The following is an 18,155-nucleotide window of genomic DNA, read 5'->3' on the forward strand; positions in this document are numbered from 1 at the left end:
GCAAGTGCGTCATGTTGTATGTATGGCTAAATGATGCAATTAATATCCTATTGAACTAAACATAGATATAGTGATGTATTTTGCTATGTTTCTTTACTATTAGCAGAGTGGTGTATAGACTTATTTGTTGTTGCATATATATTTACACAGACACATGTTTTTGTATGGATGAACCCAAAATGAATCTGAACTTAACCCCCAAAAATTTGGACAAATTTCAAACTCGCATCCGTACCAGATTCTGAACCGGCAACTCAGGTTTATATTGAAATGTATGATTTCTAGTATTCCCACCATTTGTTTTCTCTACTATACTTCTTATAGTTCACTCCATGATGCTATATTATTCTTTTCTAATTGTAGACTTGTTGAGTTCCTTTTATATTTCGATCTAGTTGTATTTTTACATTTTCATTTACCTATCTGATTTTATTTTTACATTAGCTTTTAGTGATATTACATCATAGTGCTTCACCAATCTTTCAAAACCTTAAAGGCTTAAACAGCTACTTTCACATGCAGACCAAGAAACAGGTATTTACATAAATAATGTCTTGCTATTTTAGTATTTTACCATCCTGCATATTTTAGAAATTGTCAATTCTCCATATCCAAATCCTTCTACCACAGCCGTTGCGGAAGGAAACTCTGCCCTGGATGTGGAACTGTACAAGTAACATAAATCAGCCGTTCTTAGTACCATTAATTTTTCTGAAAATTAAGAAATTAAGGATTTAGCTACTAGACCATCAAAAGTGCTTTAAATGCAATATGTAAAACCATTCAGGCTCAATTTAGAAAATTCTCATCTATTTCCATACACAGTTAATATTACTCATAAACACGTTTCAGTTGAGGAAGAAAGTGCCATTTTAATTTTTGAATCATCTGTGGTGCTTCAACAAGTTTAATTTAAAAATAACTGCTCATGCTACCCATGATTTTAAATTTTAAAGCAGTTTTTATCAAATGTTTTATTAGACAAGCATGAATTCATATGATCATTTCCCTATTAAAAAGAATTATATCATATTAGAAGAAGCATGGTGCAGAAAATCTGTTTATGCAAAATGAACGCAGCCAAAAGGTGAGAGTTACAACAGAGATAAACTTAGAATCTAAACTCAATAATGGGTTGAAAAAATGTAGGTAAGTACTAAAGAAATAATGAGGATGGTCTGTGGGAAGTAATTATTAGGAAAAATGGCTGGGTAATTTTGTTCATTGGAAAGGATTACGTCCATAGTTGGCTCATTCATTTTGGGTGTTGGAAGTTGAAGTCTTGGCTCTCTACCTTGGCATCTGTACCTGTGGTGCATGATTTGGGCAGTTGAATACAATGTCCACGAGGGAAAGAGAAAGTGAATGTTAAGAATCCCATACAAAATAAATCTCGGGTCTTTGGCTTGGAGGCTATGATGGATTCTAAAGCTTGGATAAAAAGACCTCAGGCCTTATCTTTGGCTATGGGCCATTAAGATTTGGGAATTAGCAAATATTATGGACAGTCTCATGTGTTTGCATTTTCTCGATAATGGCTAAGCTTTTATGAGACCCTGGATATATGCAGCGAAAGTGGAATATCTTCAATGTTGCTTAGTTCCTCTCTTGTGTTTCTATACTATCAACAACAACCAGTTCTTATTTGTTGCATGATGATATCGGCAATTTGGTACATCAATTGAAGGTTCATCTTTTTAAGAACAATTCCATGGAATTAGATGGTACCAGATTTGTCTCCAACGGGTTTTAGAGGAGATTTCTCTATAGATGAAGGTGCTGCTGCTGAAGGATGCAATCCCTGTGCTTTTGGACTGCTTTGATGATGATGATGATGTAGAGGAAGGTTTTCAAAAGGTCTCAATCCTTAATGTTATGTGTGTTAATTGTAAGTTATCCATTGAGTTCCATGAGGTCTATTTTCCTCAGACCTTAATTTGACTTCTATATGTGAGTTTAATAGGCTATTGGTAGCAAGGTGGTAATATTCTACAGGTTTGGCATTTTTCAGTGGGGTTTCATTATGGATTAGTATTTTAGTTAGAAAGGTATTTTTGGTCTGATATTTCATTAGATTTATGACCTTGTATGGGCAGCAGCATGTTGATATGGGCCCTAGAGATTCCCCAAAATATTCACAATTCTTGGATCCTAAACCAACTTTAAATTGAAAGGAAAAAGTTAGAACCTGTAGAATAAATGAAAACTCAAAAATTAGTGCAAACAAGAAATACTGTAAAACTGAAAATACAAATGATCCATCAAATCAATATAACATTACAGAGTTGGTCTCCAAGAGAATAATGCAAATGCTCAACAAGTGAGCTAGCATTAAGAGAGCTCAAAAACATGAAAACTGCACAAAGTATATAAAAACCAAGCTACAAGAGCAAGTACAAATAGGCTTAGTGAAAGATACAATCAATGAAAGTACACCGCAAGACTCCAAAAATTTATAAACTGTAACTTCTGTGGAAGATGCCAATACCTTATACTCCACTAATACCAATGCTCATTTTATTAGCCTACCGAGAATTAAATAAAGTGTAAAGAAAGCCTATGTTAGGAAATAAAAACCTATACTAATAGATAAAAGAATTGTTGAACATAGGATAAAAATAAGAAAAGAGTAACCAACGACAAAAACTAATATAAACTAGCCATTCAGTTTTTAAAGGAAACCCTTTCCTAGCTTGCCAAGTGTAGTGTGGGAGCAATTTAGTAACATTAAAGAAATTTGGCAAGACTTCAAAGCTCCCTTCTTGTGACACAGTCAATTCCATTGAAGGATGATTCACATATGCTCGTGTTTGTGTATTCAGACTTCTATTCTTCTACTTGTTGGCAATGGTATTGAACACCATATCATTTGATGTTGCTTCTTCAATAATTTGACAAACTACATTGACAAGTTTATGATTGACTTTTGATTGAATAGAAGATATCTAGTAGCCTTAGTAGAATTCTACAAATGAGGTAGTAATGCCTAAGCAACTCAACTCAGTCCATTTGCTGTTGGTGAATGTTGTCCGGCAAATTGGGTAGTTAGACGGTTACCAATACAGGCATGGTTGTGTCGTTTCATTGGCATTGTGTCAGATGTTATAAATGTGGCTCACACTTATGTATTTGGCATCATGTTGGTATTGAACATTATTGTTATGTACAGAAACATTTGCTGAATGAATAATATTTTACTAAGTTATATGTTTCTTTCCTGTTCACCTATGGGCTGAACATTTGGCGCCGTTGTGTAAGAACCCCCAAATAGGCTCTATGCTGATCACTGTTTGTTTCCCTGAGTGTAATGATTGTTTTTTTGTTGGTTCTTGAATGTTTCAAGCTGCTTCTGGTTTTTTTTTAAGTTTATAAAAGAGAATACAAATATTGAAACTAATTTACCCAAAATTATAACTCAAATCTAATTATAATGCTGATCGAACTCATTTATTCAGATGGCTCATACAATTTATACAATGTTTATTGTTGGAAGAATACATAAAAAAAACATCAGCATTAATAGTTGAAAAAACCTGATTTTTGACTCCCAAAATGCAAACACGCTGCTGATTGCTCCCTCTCTAGGCAGCGCCTATCAAAATCTGCAATATTAAATCTCTGATTTTGAATTTACTGTAGCGCGGTACTGTTCACGGCACTGTTCACGTCACTGTTCACGGGCACTGTTCACGGTACTGTTCACGGCACTGTTCACGTCACTGTTCACGGGCACTGTTCACGGTACTGTTCACGGCACTGTTCACGTGTACTGTAGCTGCTGTTATAAATCTGCAAACAGATCCATCCAATTTTCTCCTACTGAAACACAATATTGACTTCTGGATGAAGCCAACTCACAGGCAAAATTCGGGTGATATTTCACACCTTCAAATTGCATGAACTCTGAAGAAACTACGTCCTCCACAGTCTGAATTCTTCTCGAATTTGTAGAAACCCTGGTTTTAAATAATTCTCATAACATGCTCTTGAAGGAAGACAAGGTTTGTTTATAAAGACTCCTCAACTCCAGAATGAGGCTCTACGCTCAATGTGGGATAAAAGAATAACATAAAAAATGTTATTACATTAAAACTTAGAAAACCCCTTTTAATTTTCCCATAAGCTTGGACCCACAATTAATTGAAATATGGCCCCCTTTTATGATATCATGACCCTCACTTAAGTTATAATATAAAAACATATTATAACTTAATAATATAAGCTCAAAACCAATAATGTTTATTCTAACTAAATAAACATTAATATCTCCATTATTACTCAACATTTTTGAATGTCGTCTGAACCGGGAGCTAACATGATAGAGCTGCATATGACCATACCCCTTTTCTAAAAATAGCAGGGGTCCACCTTTATAACTCCAAAATTGCTAAAAATAGCCTGACCAAGCCAAACTCATAATAAACAAACTCTGGCAACCCAGAAGTGTACTCTTCTCAGGTCCTTGGAAGATCTCCACACCAAGGTGACCCTCTAACCAATCCTACTAGCCTACGAGGGTCTCTGATAGGCTAATCACAAGCTAAAGTGATGTCTCTAGCTAGAAGGGGACATCACAGTCCACCCTCCCTGAAATTGCTTGTCCTCAAGCAATATCAACTCTGGATGCTGTAAAATCTCCTCGCTCTCCCAAGTAGCATCCTCTACCGGCAAATCCTTCCACTTCACCAAATATTCCCGGATGGTACGTCTCCTCAAGTTCCTTTCTCTGAAATCAATGATAGCCTTCGGAATCAAAACAAGTTTTCCCTCATCATCCAGGGGCGGTAATACTGTAGAAGGCACAATATGATGCCCCAACGCCTTCTTGAGACGTGACACATGAAAAACATTGTGCACCTTGCTCTCTGCCGGTAAGTCTAACTCATAAGCCACCTCTCCCACTTTCCTGATAATCCTAAATGGACCATAGTATCGTGGCTTAAGTTTCTCGGCACCATTCTTCTTGAGAGTGGATTGACGGTATGGCTGCAACATAAGATACACCATATCTCCAACCTCAAAAGTCCGCTCAGTCCTCTTTTGATCTGCGTATTGCTTCTGCTGATTTTGTGCCTTAGTTATATTATCCTTGAGAGTCTTAACAATGTCTTGACTCTCCTGTAACAAATCACCTGCACTGGGCACTCTACTGTCACTCAAAAGCAGATCCATAAAATTGGGTGCCTCATACCCATACAGGGCCATAAAGGGTGACATCTGAATAGACATGTGATAAGTGGTGTTGTAACAATACTCACAGAGATAAATCCACTTTACCCATGCCTTCTGTTGCCCTGTTATATAATTTCTGAGATATCCCTCCACCCATTTGTTCACTATCTCCGTCTGACCATCTGTCTGAGGGTGGTAGCTAGTACTCGGAGTGAGCTCTGTCGCACACAACCTGAATAACTCCTGCCAAAAGTGACTCATAAACCTGCTATCTCTGTCACTCACAATGCTCCGAGGTAAGCCATGTAATCTGAATATCTCTTTGAAGAACAACTCTGCCACTTGTGTAGCAGTGATCGGAAAGAAGTGTGCAAACTTCGTAAGGCGATCCACAACCACATATATACAGTCCCTGCCTTGGGCTCTAGGTAGTCCTGTGATAAAGTCCATAGACAAACACTCCCACTTCCTATCAGGAATCAGAAGTGGCTGCAGTAAACCGGCTGGATAGGAGTGTTCCTGCTTATTCTGCTGGCAAGTGAGACACTCCCTAACATACTGAAGTACTTCTGTTTTGAGCCCCTTCCATGTGAAGTGCTCTCTAATCTGCCGGTAAGTCTTGTAGAAACCAGGATGTCCTGCCATAGGTGAATCATGAAAAGATTTCAGAACCATCCTTCTTACCGCTGATCCTGGGACCAAAAATATTCGCCCTTTGTAAATGATGAGCTCATTCACAAGGGTGTATCTGTTGTCCTGAATAGTCCCATCTATGAATCCAGTTGCCCAAGTATCCTTCGCATACTCTGCAAGGATCAAGTGTCTCCAATCCTCCGATATGTCTGTCAATAAGCTCAAATGGGGCCTAGGTGATAAGGCATCAGCAACTACATTCTGCGTCCCCTTAAAATATGTAATATCAAAGTCATAGGACTGTAACTTGCTCACCCACTTTTGTTGCCTATCATTGAGATCTCGCTGCCCTAGAAAATGCTTTAGGCTATTATGGTCGGTTTTGATACAAAATTTGCTACCTACCAAATATTGCCTGAATTTAGCCAAAGCATGCATAATGGCTAACATCTCCTTATCATATATACTGAAGCTCCGCTCTGGCCCTCTCAATTTCTTGCTCTCATAAGCAATAGGGTGCTTCTCCTGCATAAGCACCGCTCCAATGCCCTCTCCGGAAGCATCACAGTGTAGCTCAAAAGGTTTGTTGAAATCAGGTAATGCTAACACTGGACAAGAAGTCATCAACTCCTTAAATTTCTCGAAACACTCCTGTGCCTCAGGAGTCCACAAAAAAGCTCCCTTTCTCATCAAATCTGTTAAGGGTGCTGCATGCCTGGAATATCCATCCACAAACCTCCTGTAGAAACCACATAGTCCCAGAAAGCCCCTCAACTGTGTAAGGTTCACCGGTGAAGGCCACTCCACAATGGCACGAATCTTTTCAGGATCCATGCGTACGCCCTCTGCACTGATGATGTGACCCAAGTACAACAACTCTGTCATGCCCAAATCACACTTCGACTCCTTTGCATACAAGGATTCTCTGCCCAATATATCCAACACCGTGTCAAGGTGAACTAAGTGTTCCTCCCAAGATCTACTATATACCAAGATATCATCGAAGAAGACAAGTACAAATCTCCTCAACTGAAGATGGAAAACCCTATTCATTGTTGCCTGAAAAGTAGCGGGTGCGTTAGTTAGCCCAAATGGCATAACTACAAACTCAAAATGGCCACAATGACATCTGAAGGCTGTCTTCTCAATATCCTGCTCTCTAACTCTGATCTGGTGATAACCTGATCTCAAATCTATCTTTGAGAAGAAGCAAGCTCCATGAAGTTCATCTATCAACTCATCGATCCTGGGAATGGGGTACCTGTTTTTAATTGTCTTCCTATTAAGCACCCTGTAATCAATGCACATCCTCAATGTCCCATCCTTCTTCTTTACTAACACCACTGAAGAAGCAAAAGGAGACTTACTTGGTCTAATGTGGCCCATAGCAAGTAACTCCTTTATGGTTTTCTCAATTTCATCCTTCAACCTCTTCGGATGCCTATAAGGTGTAATCATGATGGGCTTAGCCCCCTCCTCTAACTCAATGATGTGCTCAATACCCCTGTCTGGTGGTCTACCTGGTGGAATGTCACTAAACACCTTAGAGTGTTTAACTCTAAGCTCCTGAATATCAGGAGGATATTCAATCTTCTGCTGTCCCTCCTGTGATGGCATTAACATGCACTCTGCTGCCCATTCTACCTGATTATGTCGAATCAATCTAGCCATCCTCCGAAAAGAGACCATCCTGAGATCACTATCCCTAATTGCCTTAAGGATATGTGTCTTCCCATTCACTTTAAACCTCATCTCCATCTCCTTGAGGTTAAGAGTGAACTCACCAATATCGTGCAACCAACTCATCCCAAGAACTATATCTGTATCTCCCATAGGCACAACATAGAAATCTGCCTTAAAGTCATAATTATTAACTTTCAATGGGAGTCTAGTGATCTTACGATCACAATTGAGAACATAGCCATCCGCTACCCTCACTCTAATTCCCCCAAACTCCTCTGTTTGTATGCCACGCTTCTCCACCATCCTAGCATCGATGAAATTATGAGTGGCACCTGTATCAACCAAAGTTATAACTCGCTGTCCAGCAAGTACTCCTCTCATCCGGAATGATCCTTCTTGCTTAATACTAGTGAGACGAGCTTCCCTAAGTTGCCCATCTCCTTCCCCATCCTTGGACTCCATTTCAAACAAGTTTTCAGCCTTGTCTTCCTCTTTTCCACCATCCATTTCCTCTATATCAGACTGCTGATCTGAATTATCTGATTCTGATTCCTCATAGTATGCCCACATAACTCTGTTAGCTTTTCCCTTTGGCCTAAGAGGACAATCATGGTTTGCATCATAGGGTCCCTTACAGTAGAAACATAATTTTTTCTTCCTCAAATCATTTAATGTTTCCCTGTCAAAAGGTGCTGGAGTTTTATCTTTAGAATCATTTTTAAAATCAGTCCTCTCTGGTTTTTTATAAAATGGTTTGTTATCCTTACTAGAAGATGCTCCTTTGGACTGAAATTTGTTTGTTGGGACTGCATGTTCCATACTTCTTGCCTTTTTCATCGCTTCCTGTAAAGAAATAGGATCAAATGCCTTTATCCACCCTCTCAGTGGTTCGGATAGGCCCTCAATGAAAAGAACTATCAATCTACGCTCTGAAATGTTTGGCACCATCACTGCCAACCGCTGAAATTCACCAATGAAATACTCCAAGTTGCCTGTCTGTTTCAACTGTGCTAAGTCCCGGAAGTAAATCTCTGGATCTTTCTTATCAAATCTTTCAACCAACTTATCCACGAAGTCCTGGTACTCTGTCACCTGGTTATGCTGAAGTGTTACCATACCATGGTACCACCAATCATGTGCTACTCCCTCCAAATGCAAGGTGGCATATTTGATAGCTTCAATCTCTGTCATTGGCCTCAGTGCCAAAAATGTGTCAAGCTTATGAATCCAAGCTTGAGCTGTCATCTTACCACTCCCATCAAATGTAGGCATAGTAAGCTTGCCTGTAGCCCTCTTCAGCTCACTATTTTGACCTCTAGGCCTCCTATCCTGTCTGAGTGACCTGTAATGCTCTCTCCTCTGATTAACAAAGCGTTCAAAGGTCATCCTCTCCCGAACCTGTGGAGCTAATAATTCCCATTCATCATTTGCAGCCATGAGTGCATCTGCAAATATGGGGTCTCCTGCCGCCTCCTCTGTCGGATCTTCTTCTGGCTCCTCCGGAACAAATGTAGGGCGTGTAGGCCTATCAGCTGTTCTAGAATGGGTCCGTTGTGGTCTCTGATTACCTGTAGCACTCCTGTTATCTCCCTGTACTCCCTGTTCCCCATTCTGTCTAACAGGTGGGTTCATCCTTTCTACCATAGTAGTGAGTGCCTGTAATGCCTGTGTCATCTGCTGCTGCCCTGTAACCATTGCACGAAAGAATTCTCTGGTATCCTGGTCATCATTATTCCTCCTGTTTCTAGGTGGACTACCATCATACCTCTCTTCCATATTTCCTGTTTCCTGTAGCTGTTCTCTGTCAATCAAAGCTCTCCTGCGGGTATAGTACCTGTGTGGTCCAATTTCCAGTGGCTGCATATGACTCCCAAACCCTCAGGATGGCAGGAACTAGGCTCTGATACCACAGTAAGAACCCCCAAATAGGCTCTATGCTGATCACTGTTTGTTTCCCTCAGTGTAATGATTGTTTTTTGTTGGTTCTTGAATGTTTCAAGCTGCTTCTGGTTTTTTTTTAAGTTTATAAAAGAGAATACAAATATTGAAACTAATTTACCCAAAATTATAACTCAAATCTAATTATAATGCTGATCGAACTCATTTATTCAGATGGCTCATACAATTTATACAATGTTTATTGTTGGAAGAATACATAAAAAAAACATCAGCATTAATAGTTGAAAAAACCTGATTTTTGACTCCCAAAATGCAAACACGCTGCTGATTGCTCCCTCTCTAGGCAGCGCCTATCAAAATCTGCAATATTAAATCTCTGATTTTGAATTTACTGTAGCGCGGTACTGTTCACGGCACTGTTCACGTCACTGTTCACGGTACTGTTCACGGCACTGTTCACGTGTACTGTAGCTGCTGTTATAAATCTGCAAACAGATCCATCCAATTTTCTCCTACTGAAACACAATATTGACTTCTGGATGAAGCCAACTCACAGGCAAAATTCGGGTGATATTTCACGCCTTCAAATTGCATCAACTCTGAAGAAACTACGTCCTCCACAGTCTGAATTCTTCTCGAATTTGTAGAAACCCTGGTTTTAAATAATTCTCATAACATGCTCTTGAAGGAAGACAAGGTTTGTTTATAAAGACTCCTCAACTCCAGAATGAGGCTCTACGCTCAATGTGGGATAAAAGAATAACATAAAAAATGTTATTACATTAAAACTTAGAAAACCCCTTTTAATTTTCCCATAAGCTTGGACCCACAATTAATTGAAATATGGCCCCCTTTTATGATATCATGACCCTCACTTAAGTTATAATATAAAAACATATTATAACTTAATAATATAAGCTCAAAACCAATAATGTTTATTCTAACTAAATAAACATTAATATCTCCATTATTATTCAACATTTTTGAATGTCGTCTGAACCGGGAGCTAACATGATAGAGCTGCATATGACCATACCCCTTTTCTAAAAATAGCAGGGGTCCACCTTTATAACTCCAAAATTGCTAAAAATAGCCTGACCAAGCCAAACTCATAATAAACAAACTCTGGCAACCCAGAAGTGTACTCTTCTCAGGTCCTTGGAAGATCTCCACACCAAGGTGACCCTCTAACCAATCCTACTAGCCTACGAGGGTCTCTGATAGGCTAATCACAAGCTAAAGTGATGTCTCTAGCTAGAAGGGGACATCACACGTTGCTAGTTTGAATCCAGAGTGGTAGCGAATGGAAGGCTGAGGATAAATGGGAATACCTGTACCAGACAATTAGAAAACTAATGAGGACAACAAAACAGAACTCCTGGAAGGTGAGTAGAAAGCAACCTTGAACTTCCACATCCTGTACCGTGTAAGCCTCAAAACCTTAGTATGGAGAGAAGCCATAGAGAACGAGGTTACAGAGGACACGGTGTGGGATGCAATCCGCGGAAGCCCAACAATGAATAGATTCCTAGACCAACTTCCCCATTTAATTGTACAAGCATACCTGTCGCAGAAGAGACGCAAGGAAGAAGTCAAACAAGAGGAATGTTGTTAACAAACCCTCAAGAATTTCTATGAGAGATGAAAAGCATCGCAAAACTAAACCACGAACTTTTGAGCCATGGTACCAAGAGCACTCAAGAGTTTGTAACTGTTGCATGAGTCGACCACATGTTGTATACAGATTAAATAAATAATAGTGTTGTATTTTTTTCTAATAATGGTATATGTCAAATGCCCAATCTTGTAAATAAAAATAGGAACTTGAGGGAGGATATTGATGAATTACAATAGGTGCGTGGAGATTTATTCCAAGCCAAACTAAGATGACGACTAAGACAACTTGCCAAAGAATAGATTGTGGGGCAGTCAGAGGAATCACCGGGTGTGGTAGACGGTAATTGCTTAGAGGGTACAGGAACCACTGAAGGGTGCTCTAGTTTGCTTGAACGACAAGTACAAAACAACAAGAAGTTACTCGAGGAAACACGACACAGATTAACTGTGCTCGAGGAGACAAGGGAACAATTTCTACATTCATCCTATACACCACTACAAGAGGGAACCCATGAAGTAGGAAAGGAGGCGAGGCCACTAGAGGAAACCGAGGTACAAGAAAGTGTTGGAGGGACATTATACAGTGGTCAAACGTAACCCACCGGGACCAATTCCTAATAGTTTCGGGACACAATCGAGTGGTACACACAATTGGTCATCAAAGGACAAGAAACACAATGTCTTAGAAACAAAAACTCCCGAATTTCATAGGTGACGGGAAGGAAGACCTTGTATGACATTGCCATACATGTGAAACCATATGGACCGCCAACTCGGTCACAAACGCAGACGAGTGGTTAAATCAATTCCTAGCCAGTCTACTGGGAGTAGTGGTGGATTGGTTTTCTGATATGGACAAGGAAAAGATCAGCACATGGGACAATCTAAAGAAAGAATTTCAAGCAGAATTTCGACTGCTACGAGATGACAACGAGGTCGTCATTGAGATCTACAATTGCAAACAAGGGAAAAAGGAAACCATACGAGCCTATAATCAAAGGCTCAAGGACCTTCTTAGCAAGATGGGTACTCAACCTGCCAATGAGTTAAAGAAACGATGGTTCGTAGAAGGACTCTGCGGGGCACTGAGAAGGAAGATGAAGATAGTCTCGCCCACATCCTACACAGACGCCTATGATTGTGCCATGAACTTGGAAAGTGAGGGCAAGACGGTAAAGAAAAAGAAAAAGAAGAGTAAATCATCCTCCTCCTCTGAGAGCGATGAGTCCTCTGAAGAGGAAAGCAGTGCCTACAACGATGAAGAGCCCAACAAGAAAGTATAGGCCCTCCAAAAGGACATGAAGCGGATGAGGAAGGAGTTCAAGTCTATGAAGGGAACCATTAACCGTACAGAGGAGGGAGAAATATGGTGTACTGATTGTAAAGAGAAAGGACACACAAAGGGAGCATGTCCTAAGAAGGCGATGTGCGATATTTGTCAAAATTTGGGCCATTCTACAAAGGAGTGCCCCTATAACATGAAGACACAAAGCCAACAAATACTCTTCATGCAAGAACAACCATCCACCTCTAGCAGTAATAATGAGATGCAAGGGAACAACAACAATGCCACATCCAATGGCTACAGAAACAACCATCGAAGGGGATGGGGTGGAAATGACAACAGGACTAGGATACAATATGGCTTCAAGGGAATGCCGTGCATGTAGCCAATGGGGCCACTTTGTGAGAGATTGCCCAAAGGGTGACACTCCTTAGAATTTGTGTCGATGATGTGGTCCAGGGGACCATGAAGATGCCAATTGCCCAAAACAAGTGAACCTCCTTAACATTGATGAGGAGAAGGTCCTCGTCCTCACCCGTAACCAAGCCAAGCAAGCAATGTATCCAGATCCCTGCACCGAGAAGCAGAGATTGCAGGAGGCACGAGAAGAAATAGAAAGGGCAAGGAAGGGTACAAAAGATATCAACAGAACTACTCTTGGACGAACAGAGGGGGAGTACAACTTATTGAACCGGATGTTGCAAATGGAGGTGCACATCAAACTTGAAGACCTCTTACAAATGATACCACAATTAAGGATGACATTATTTAACACCTACACAAACCAGCCCAAGACAAATGAGAAACCAACTATACCAGGAGGGTTGGCTACAGATCCCATGTTGCTAACATTAAGCAATGGCTGTCACCCAATGGTGGTCGAGATGGGAATCCTCGAAACCGTCTTGATGAACACCATAGTGGATGGGGGATTCGGGGTGAACGTTCTTCCTAAGGAGACATGGAAGAAACTCAGCAAGCCTACCCTATGGCTACCCACATTTAACCTGCTCAATGCCGATCAACAGGGGATAAAGCCGCTAGGGACCCTGGTGGCTCAATAGGTAGCCATCGGGACACAAACATTTGTGCTCGATTTCATGGTGATACCCTTCAAGAAAAAGGGATACAACGCCATTCTTGGAAGAGGATGGCTGGTGGCAGCCAAGGTGAATCACAATTGGAAAAAGAATATTTTGTCGATGGAAAGTGGAAGGCAAAAGTTCGCCATTGACCTTTGGACACAGATAGTAAGTGAAGAAACGACGTTGTCGTCAGAGTTCGAGTCAGACGGGGAACATCAAATGGATGAGGGAAGAGCTCGCATGGATCCTAATGATGAGGGCACTTTGGAATTGGAGGAATGTTCAGGAGATGAGACTAATTCAATGAATGGATTTTTCCATTAGCAGATGGATGACTATGAGCTCTTCCATTCTTACATGTTTGGCATCGAGGAACCTGAAGGTGTGAAGGAGGTATTTCCACCAAAGTTTGTGGAACACAAAGAAGGCAACGTAGAGATCAACGAGAGTCAGGCCCATCACTTTGAAGGGAAGGCCATTAAATACAAAGAGCCGTCAATGGAGGCCATCAATCTTGGTGATACAGAAAACTTGAGGTACATACTTTTCGGAGACGACTGAAACCCCGTACTAAAGGTTGCAACATTTAAAATCTTTATGGAATATAAAGATGTATTTGCCTAGACTTATAAGGATTTAAAAGGGGTCTCGCTAGAGATGTGTGTTCGTTGCATACCTTTGGTGCCCAGAGCCATCCCAGTGCTGAAGCGATCGTACATAATGAATAAAAACCATGCAGCACGCTTAGATGAGGAAATACAATGAATGTTGGAAGCCAACATAATATTCAAAGTCCAAACAAGTGAGTGGGTGTCACCAATTGTGATATCCATGAAGGATGGGAACCAATTCCAAATATGATTGGACTTCCATTGCCTAAATGCTGTCACGATAAAAGATCCCTTCCCCATTCTGTTTACAAACACAATTCTCGAAAAAGTGGCAGGACATGAGATGTACTCCATGGATGGATTTTTCAGGCTATGACCAGATCACCATTGCTGAAGAAGATAAATTGAAAACTACCTGTTGGGTGGAGGATGGAGTATACGCCTACAACCGGATGCCCTTTGGATTGTGTATCGCACTTGCTACAATTGAGAGAATCATTTTACACATATTTGACAAAATGTCAGTAGACAACTTCCAAGCATTTTTGGATGATTGGTCCATCTTCAGTGAACAGGACAACCATTTGAAGGCACTCCAGGAATGTATGGAGAGGTGTCAGTGGGCAAGACTAGCACTGAACCCTAAAAAGTGTCGATTTATGGTTCGTTACGGAAAATAACTTGGGCCCATTGTTTGCAAGTCAGGATTGAAGACCAACCCAGACAAAGTGCAGGTGATTGTGGAAATGGAAGCCCTAAAAGAGGTAACTGGAGTGAAATCTTTTCTCGGGCACATTGGATACTATAGACAGTTCATAAAGAACTATGCCCGAATTGCTTTGCCCCTCGACAAGTTGACACGAAAGGGAGAACCGTACGTTTGGAGCTTCGAGTAGGAGACTGCCTTCACATAGTTAAAGAATAGATTGTTGGGGGCACCCATCTTGGCATACCCAAACTAGGACAAGAAGTTCTACATCCATGTGGACACTTCTAACTTCGCCATAGATGCAACATTGGCGCAAATCGACAACCATGGCCTTGATCACCCAGCATATTTCGCAACCAAGCTACTTTCAAAAGCAGAGAAGAATTACAACACCACTGAAAGGGAGGCCCTAGGGATGGTGTATGCTTTACAAAAGTTTGGACATTACCTCTTGGCTACACCATTCACCTTTTACGTGGACCACTAGGCGCTGATGTACCTGGTGAACAAACCAATCATCCAAGGAAGGATTAGTAGATGATTGTTACTACTGCAGGAGTTCACCTTCACCATTATTGTGCAACCGGGGAAAGGTCATGTCATTGCCAACTAGCTTTCCCGAATCAAATTAGGAGAGCCACCGGAAGGTGTCAATGATGATTTTCCAGATGCACACTTGTTCAGGATTGCCATCCTTCTAGGATGGTATAAGTCTATTGGGGAATATCTATCGACGTCCCAATTTCCAAGGGAGATGTCACTAGGCGAATGAAAAAAGCTAGTGTTAAGGAGCCGAACTTTCTAATTGATAAATGGTCTCCTATATAAGATGGGCCCAGACCAAGTACTAAGGCAATGCGTAATGGAAGAGGAAGTGTAGAGTGTTTTGAAGGAGGCCCATGAAGGTCCGGCAAGCAGCCACATGGGACCTAACACAACTGCATGAAAGGTCCTGCTTGTTAGATTATGGTGGCCCACACTTTACAATGATGCATGGGAATGAGTGTTAAGTTGTGATACATGCTAGAGAGCCGACAAACCACTTAAGCGGGACTTTATGCCATTAAACCCTTCCCATGCTTAGGAATGATTTGAACATTGGGGATTGGATTGCGTGGGTCCGCTGAAGGCGAGGAGGGCCCAACCTTGTCGATATGTGGTAGTGGCCATTGAATATTTAACAAAGTGGGTAGAGGCACAAGCACTACCCGATAACTTTGCAATAAGTATTGAAAGTTTTTATATGAGCATATCATCGCACAGTACAACACACCCCTCTAGTTGACAAGTGACAAAGGAGGTCACTTTGTGAGTCATGTGATCAGATTACTGACAACTGAATTCAAGATTTTTCATTTATTGTCAAGTCCATATTACCCACGAGTCAATGGCCAGGCAGAAGCAATAAACAAAACTCTCATGGCTATCATATATAAATCATAAGGAGTAGAACAGGCAGAGTGGGAGAAAAAGTTGCCCTTGGTGCTATGGGCCTATTGCACAACGTTCAAAGTCACGACTAGACAGATGCCGTTCCAGTTAATGTTTGGGCAAGAAGTCGTAGTACCAGCTGAATTCATGGTCCCAAGGCTCCGGATTGCAATTGAAAATAGACTCGGAGATTTGGAAAGTCTACGAGAGCGCATTTATCGACTGAACAAATTGGATGAATGAAGATTAACGGCGCAATGGGCGACAAAGGTGGTGCAAACTCGTCGCAAGGCATGGCACGATAAACATTGAAAAGGATGAAGTTCTAGCCAGGCCAACTGGTGCTTCGGTACAATGGTCGCAATGAGATAAAACCTAGGAAATTCAAGGTCAAATGACTTGGATGATATAAAATCAGAGAAATTGGTGATAATGGTTCTATCAAATTATGGACCTTGGATGGGCAAGAAATTCCTGACACTATTAATGGATCGAAGTTGAAGATCTATCATGAATGGCAGGAAGGCGAGTTAAGGGGTGATACGAGCCAAAAATTAGGCTTGAAAAAATAAAAAATAAATATAATTTAAAAATAAAATAAAAATAGGGCAGACGTGGAAATTGTCCCATGGACAAGTTGTGATCCCGTGGGAATAAATCGGTGAAGGGTCTATCAAAGATAAAAATATCAATGAACTCCGCCTGGACATATAACAGTGAGGAGCTTTGCGGAAATTACATGGTGAAGGATGATTGTGAAGAGAAAAGAAAGCTTCTGCAGAAAGTGAAAAATAGCGTCCCATGGGAAAGGAAAAAAAAAGATCCACCCGTCTACAGAGAAGGTCACAATGAGCATCATGCCATAAGGAAAGAAGAATAAAAAAAAAGCAAGACAGGGAAAATAGAGATCGATGCCTCCAAAGTGCCTAGGTTAGCTTGCATACTGAAGCCATTGATGACTTGGAAATTTCTTGATTTCTTGATCAACACACAAAGATGGGGCAGAGATCCAATTTACTCTTTCAATATATGATTCATTCTTGCTGCGAAGAAACATGAGAAGAGCATGGAACATCTACAGGAAACATGAGAAGAGCATCCGAGGGAAGTAAAAACATAAGAACATTTAGTGTGAAAAGAAAATAAGTGTTTTCCGTAGAGAGGGAAGGAAGGTTAAGATGCCACCCGGGACGAGACGTGCAACCTGACTGCAGAAAAGACAAAGTGATAAGAGGAAGCCATTGCCATCGGAGAAGCATTATGCTGGTGCAGTGGGAGGAGAAAAGAAAAGGTTGAGACCACGATTGCCACAGGTGCTCAAAAGAAAAAGGGTGCTACTGAAGAAAGAAGTGCCACGAAGGAAGAATGAAGCATTCCACGGGAGCTGAAAATAAAACGGTACCGCGAAAGTGGGAAAGGGGCTAAAGAAAGATGTGCTAGGGAGAAGTGAAATCAAAGCAACCCTAATCATCATTGTTACAATAAAGACAAAACAATGGATTGTTAATCAATTGGAGTATGCAGTTTGCAGGGAAAAGGAGATAGTGTAAAGATTAGTTGAAGGAAAATAGTGCCGAGATGGACAAGAATACGAGAGTGTTGGCCTTAGGAGTCCGTGTTGTAGGGCCAGGAGCATTGAGTAGCAAAAAGTAGAAGGTGCGTCCTAAAGTGCAACCATCTGCACCGAAGGCCGATCTTTCTCATCTAACAGTACAGTTTGAAGGGTTGAATGGTAGTGAGTGCCGGAGATGGTGGTAGAAAATGGCTAACACAGACCTCATCAAACAAATTCTGATCCGTGTGCAAGTACATTGGGCGATACAACTTCCGATATTTTCCATACAGCTATTTGAGACGATATAAAGAACTATGATCAAAACATACAACAGGCACACTAGAACAAGTACATTTGTATACAAGAAGCATCATCTCACAGTCTCCTTCATAGCTTGAGATTTCAGTAGGGTTCTTGGCATTCTTGGCCAAGGAGGCTGCAAAGTGCTGACCACGAACCACAAACTGCCGCAAGA

At 40.9% G+C, this 18,155-nt stretch overlaps 1 protein-coding gene across 2 annotated transcripts in view; it reads right to left on the bottom strand.

Moving 5' to 3' along the window:
- Positions 1 to 239: 239 nt before the first annotated feature.
- Positions 240 to 18,155, bottom strand: part of LOC149529116 (CBBY-like protein) — a 223,412-nt gene continuing 205,496 nt past the window's right edge. Inside the window, exon 11 of one of the 2 annotated variants that reach the window (XM_089810563.1) lies at positions 240 to 665. In XM_089810563.1, the coding sequence (XP_089666689.1) occupies positions 563 to 665 (103 nt within the window). In that variant the 3' untranslated portion in view covers positions 240 to 562. The remainder of the gene's footprint in view (positions 666 to 18,155) is intronic. The other variant, XR_016358876.1, reaches the window with a different exon arrangement.

The sequence above is a fragment of the Cupressus sempervirens genome, chromosome 11 (genome assembly GCF_028749045.1).
Source record: "Cupressus sempervirens isolate cs-2001-9-10 chromosome 11, ASM2874904v1, whole genome shotgun sequence".
In the NCBI taxonomy this organism is placed as follows: Eukaryota; Viridiplantae; Streptophyta; class Pinopsida; order Cupressales; family Cupressaceae; genus Cupressus; species Cupressus sempervirens.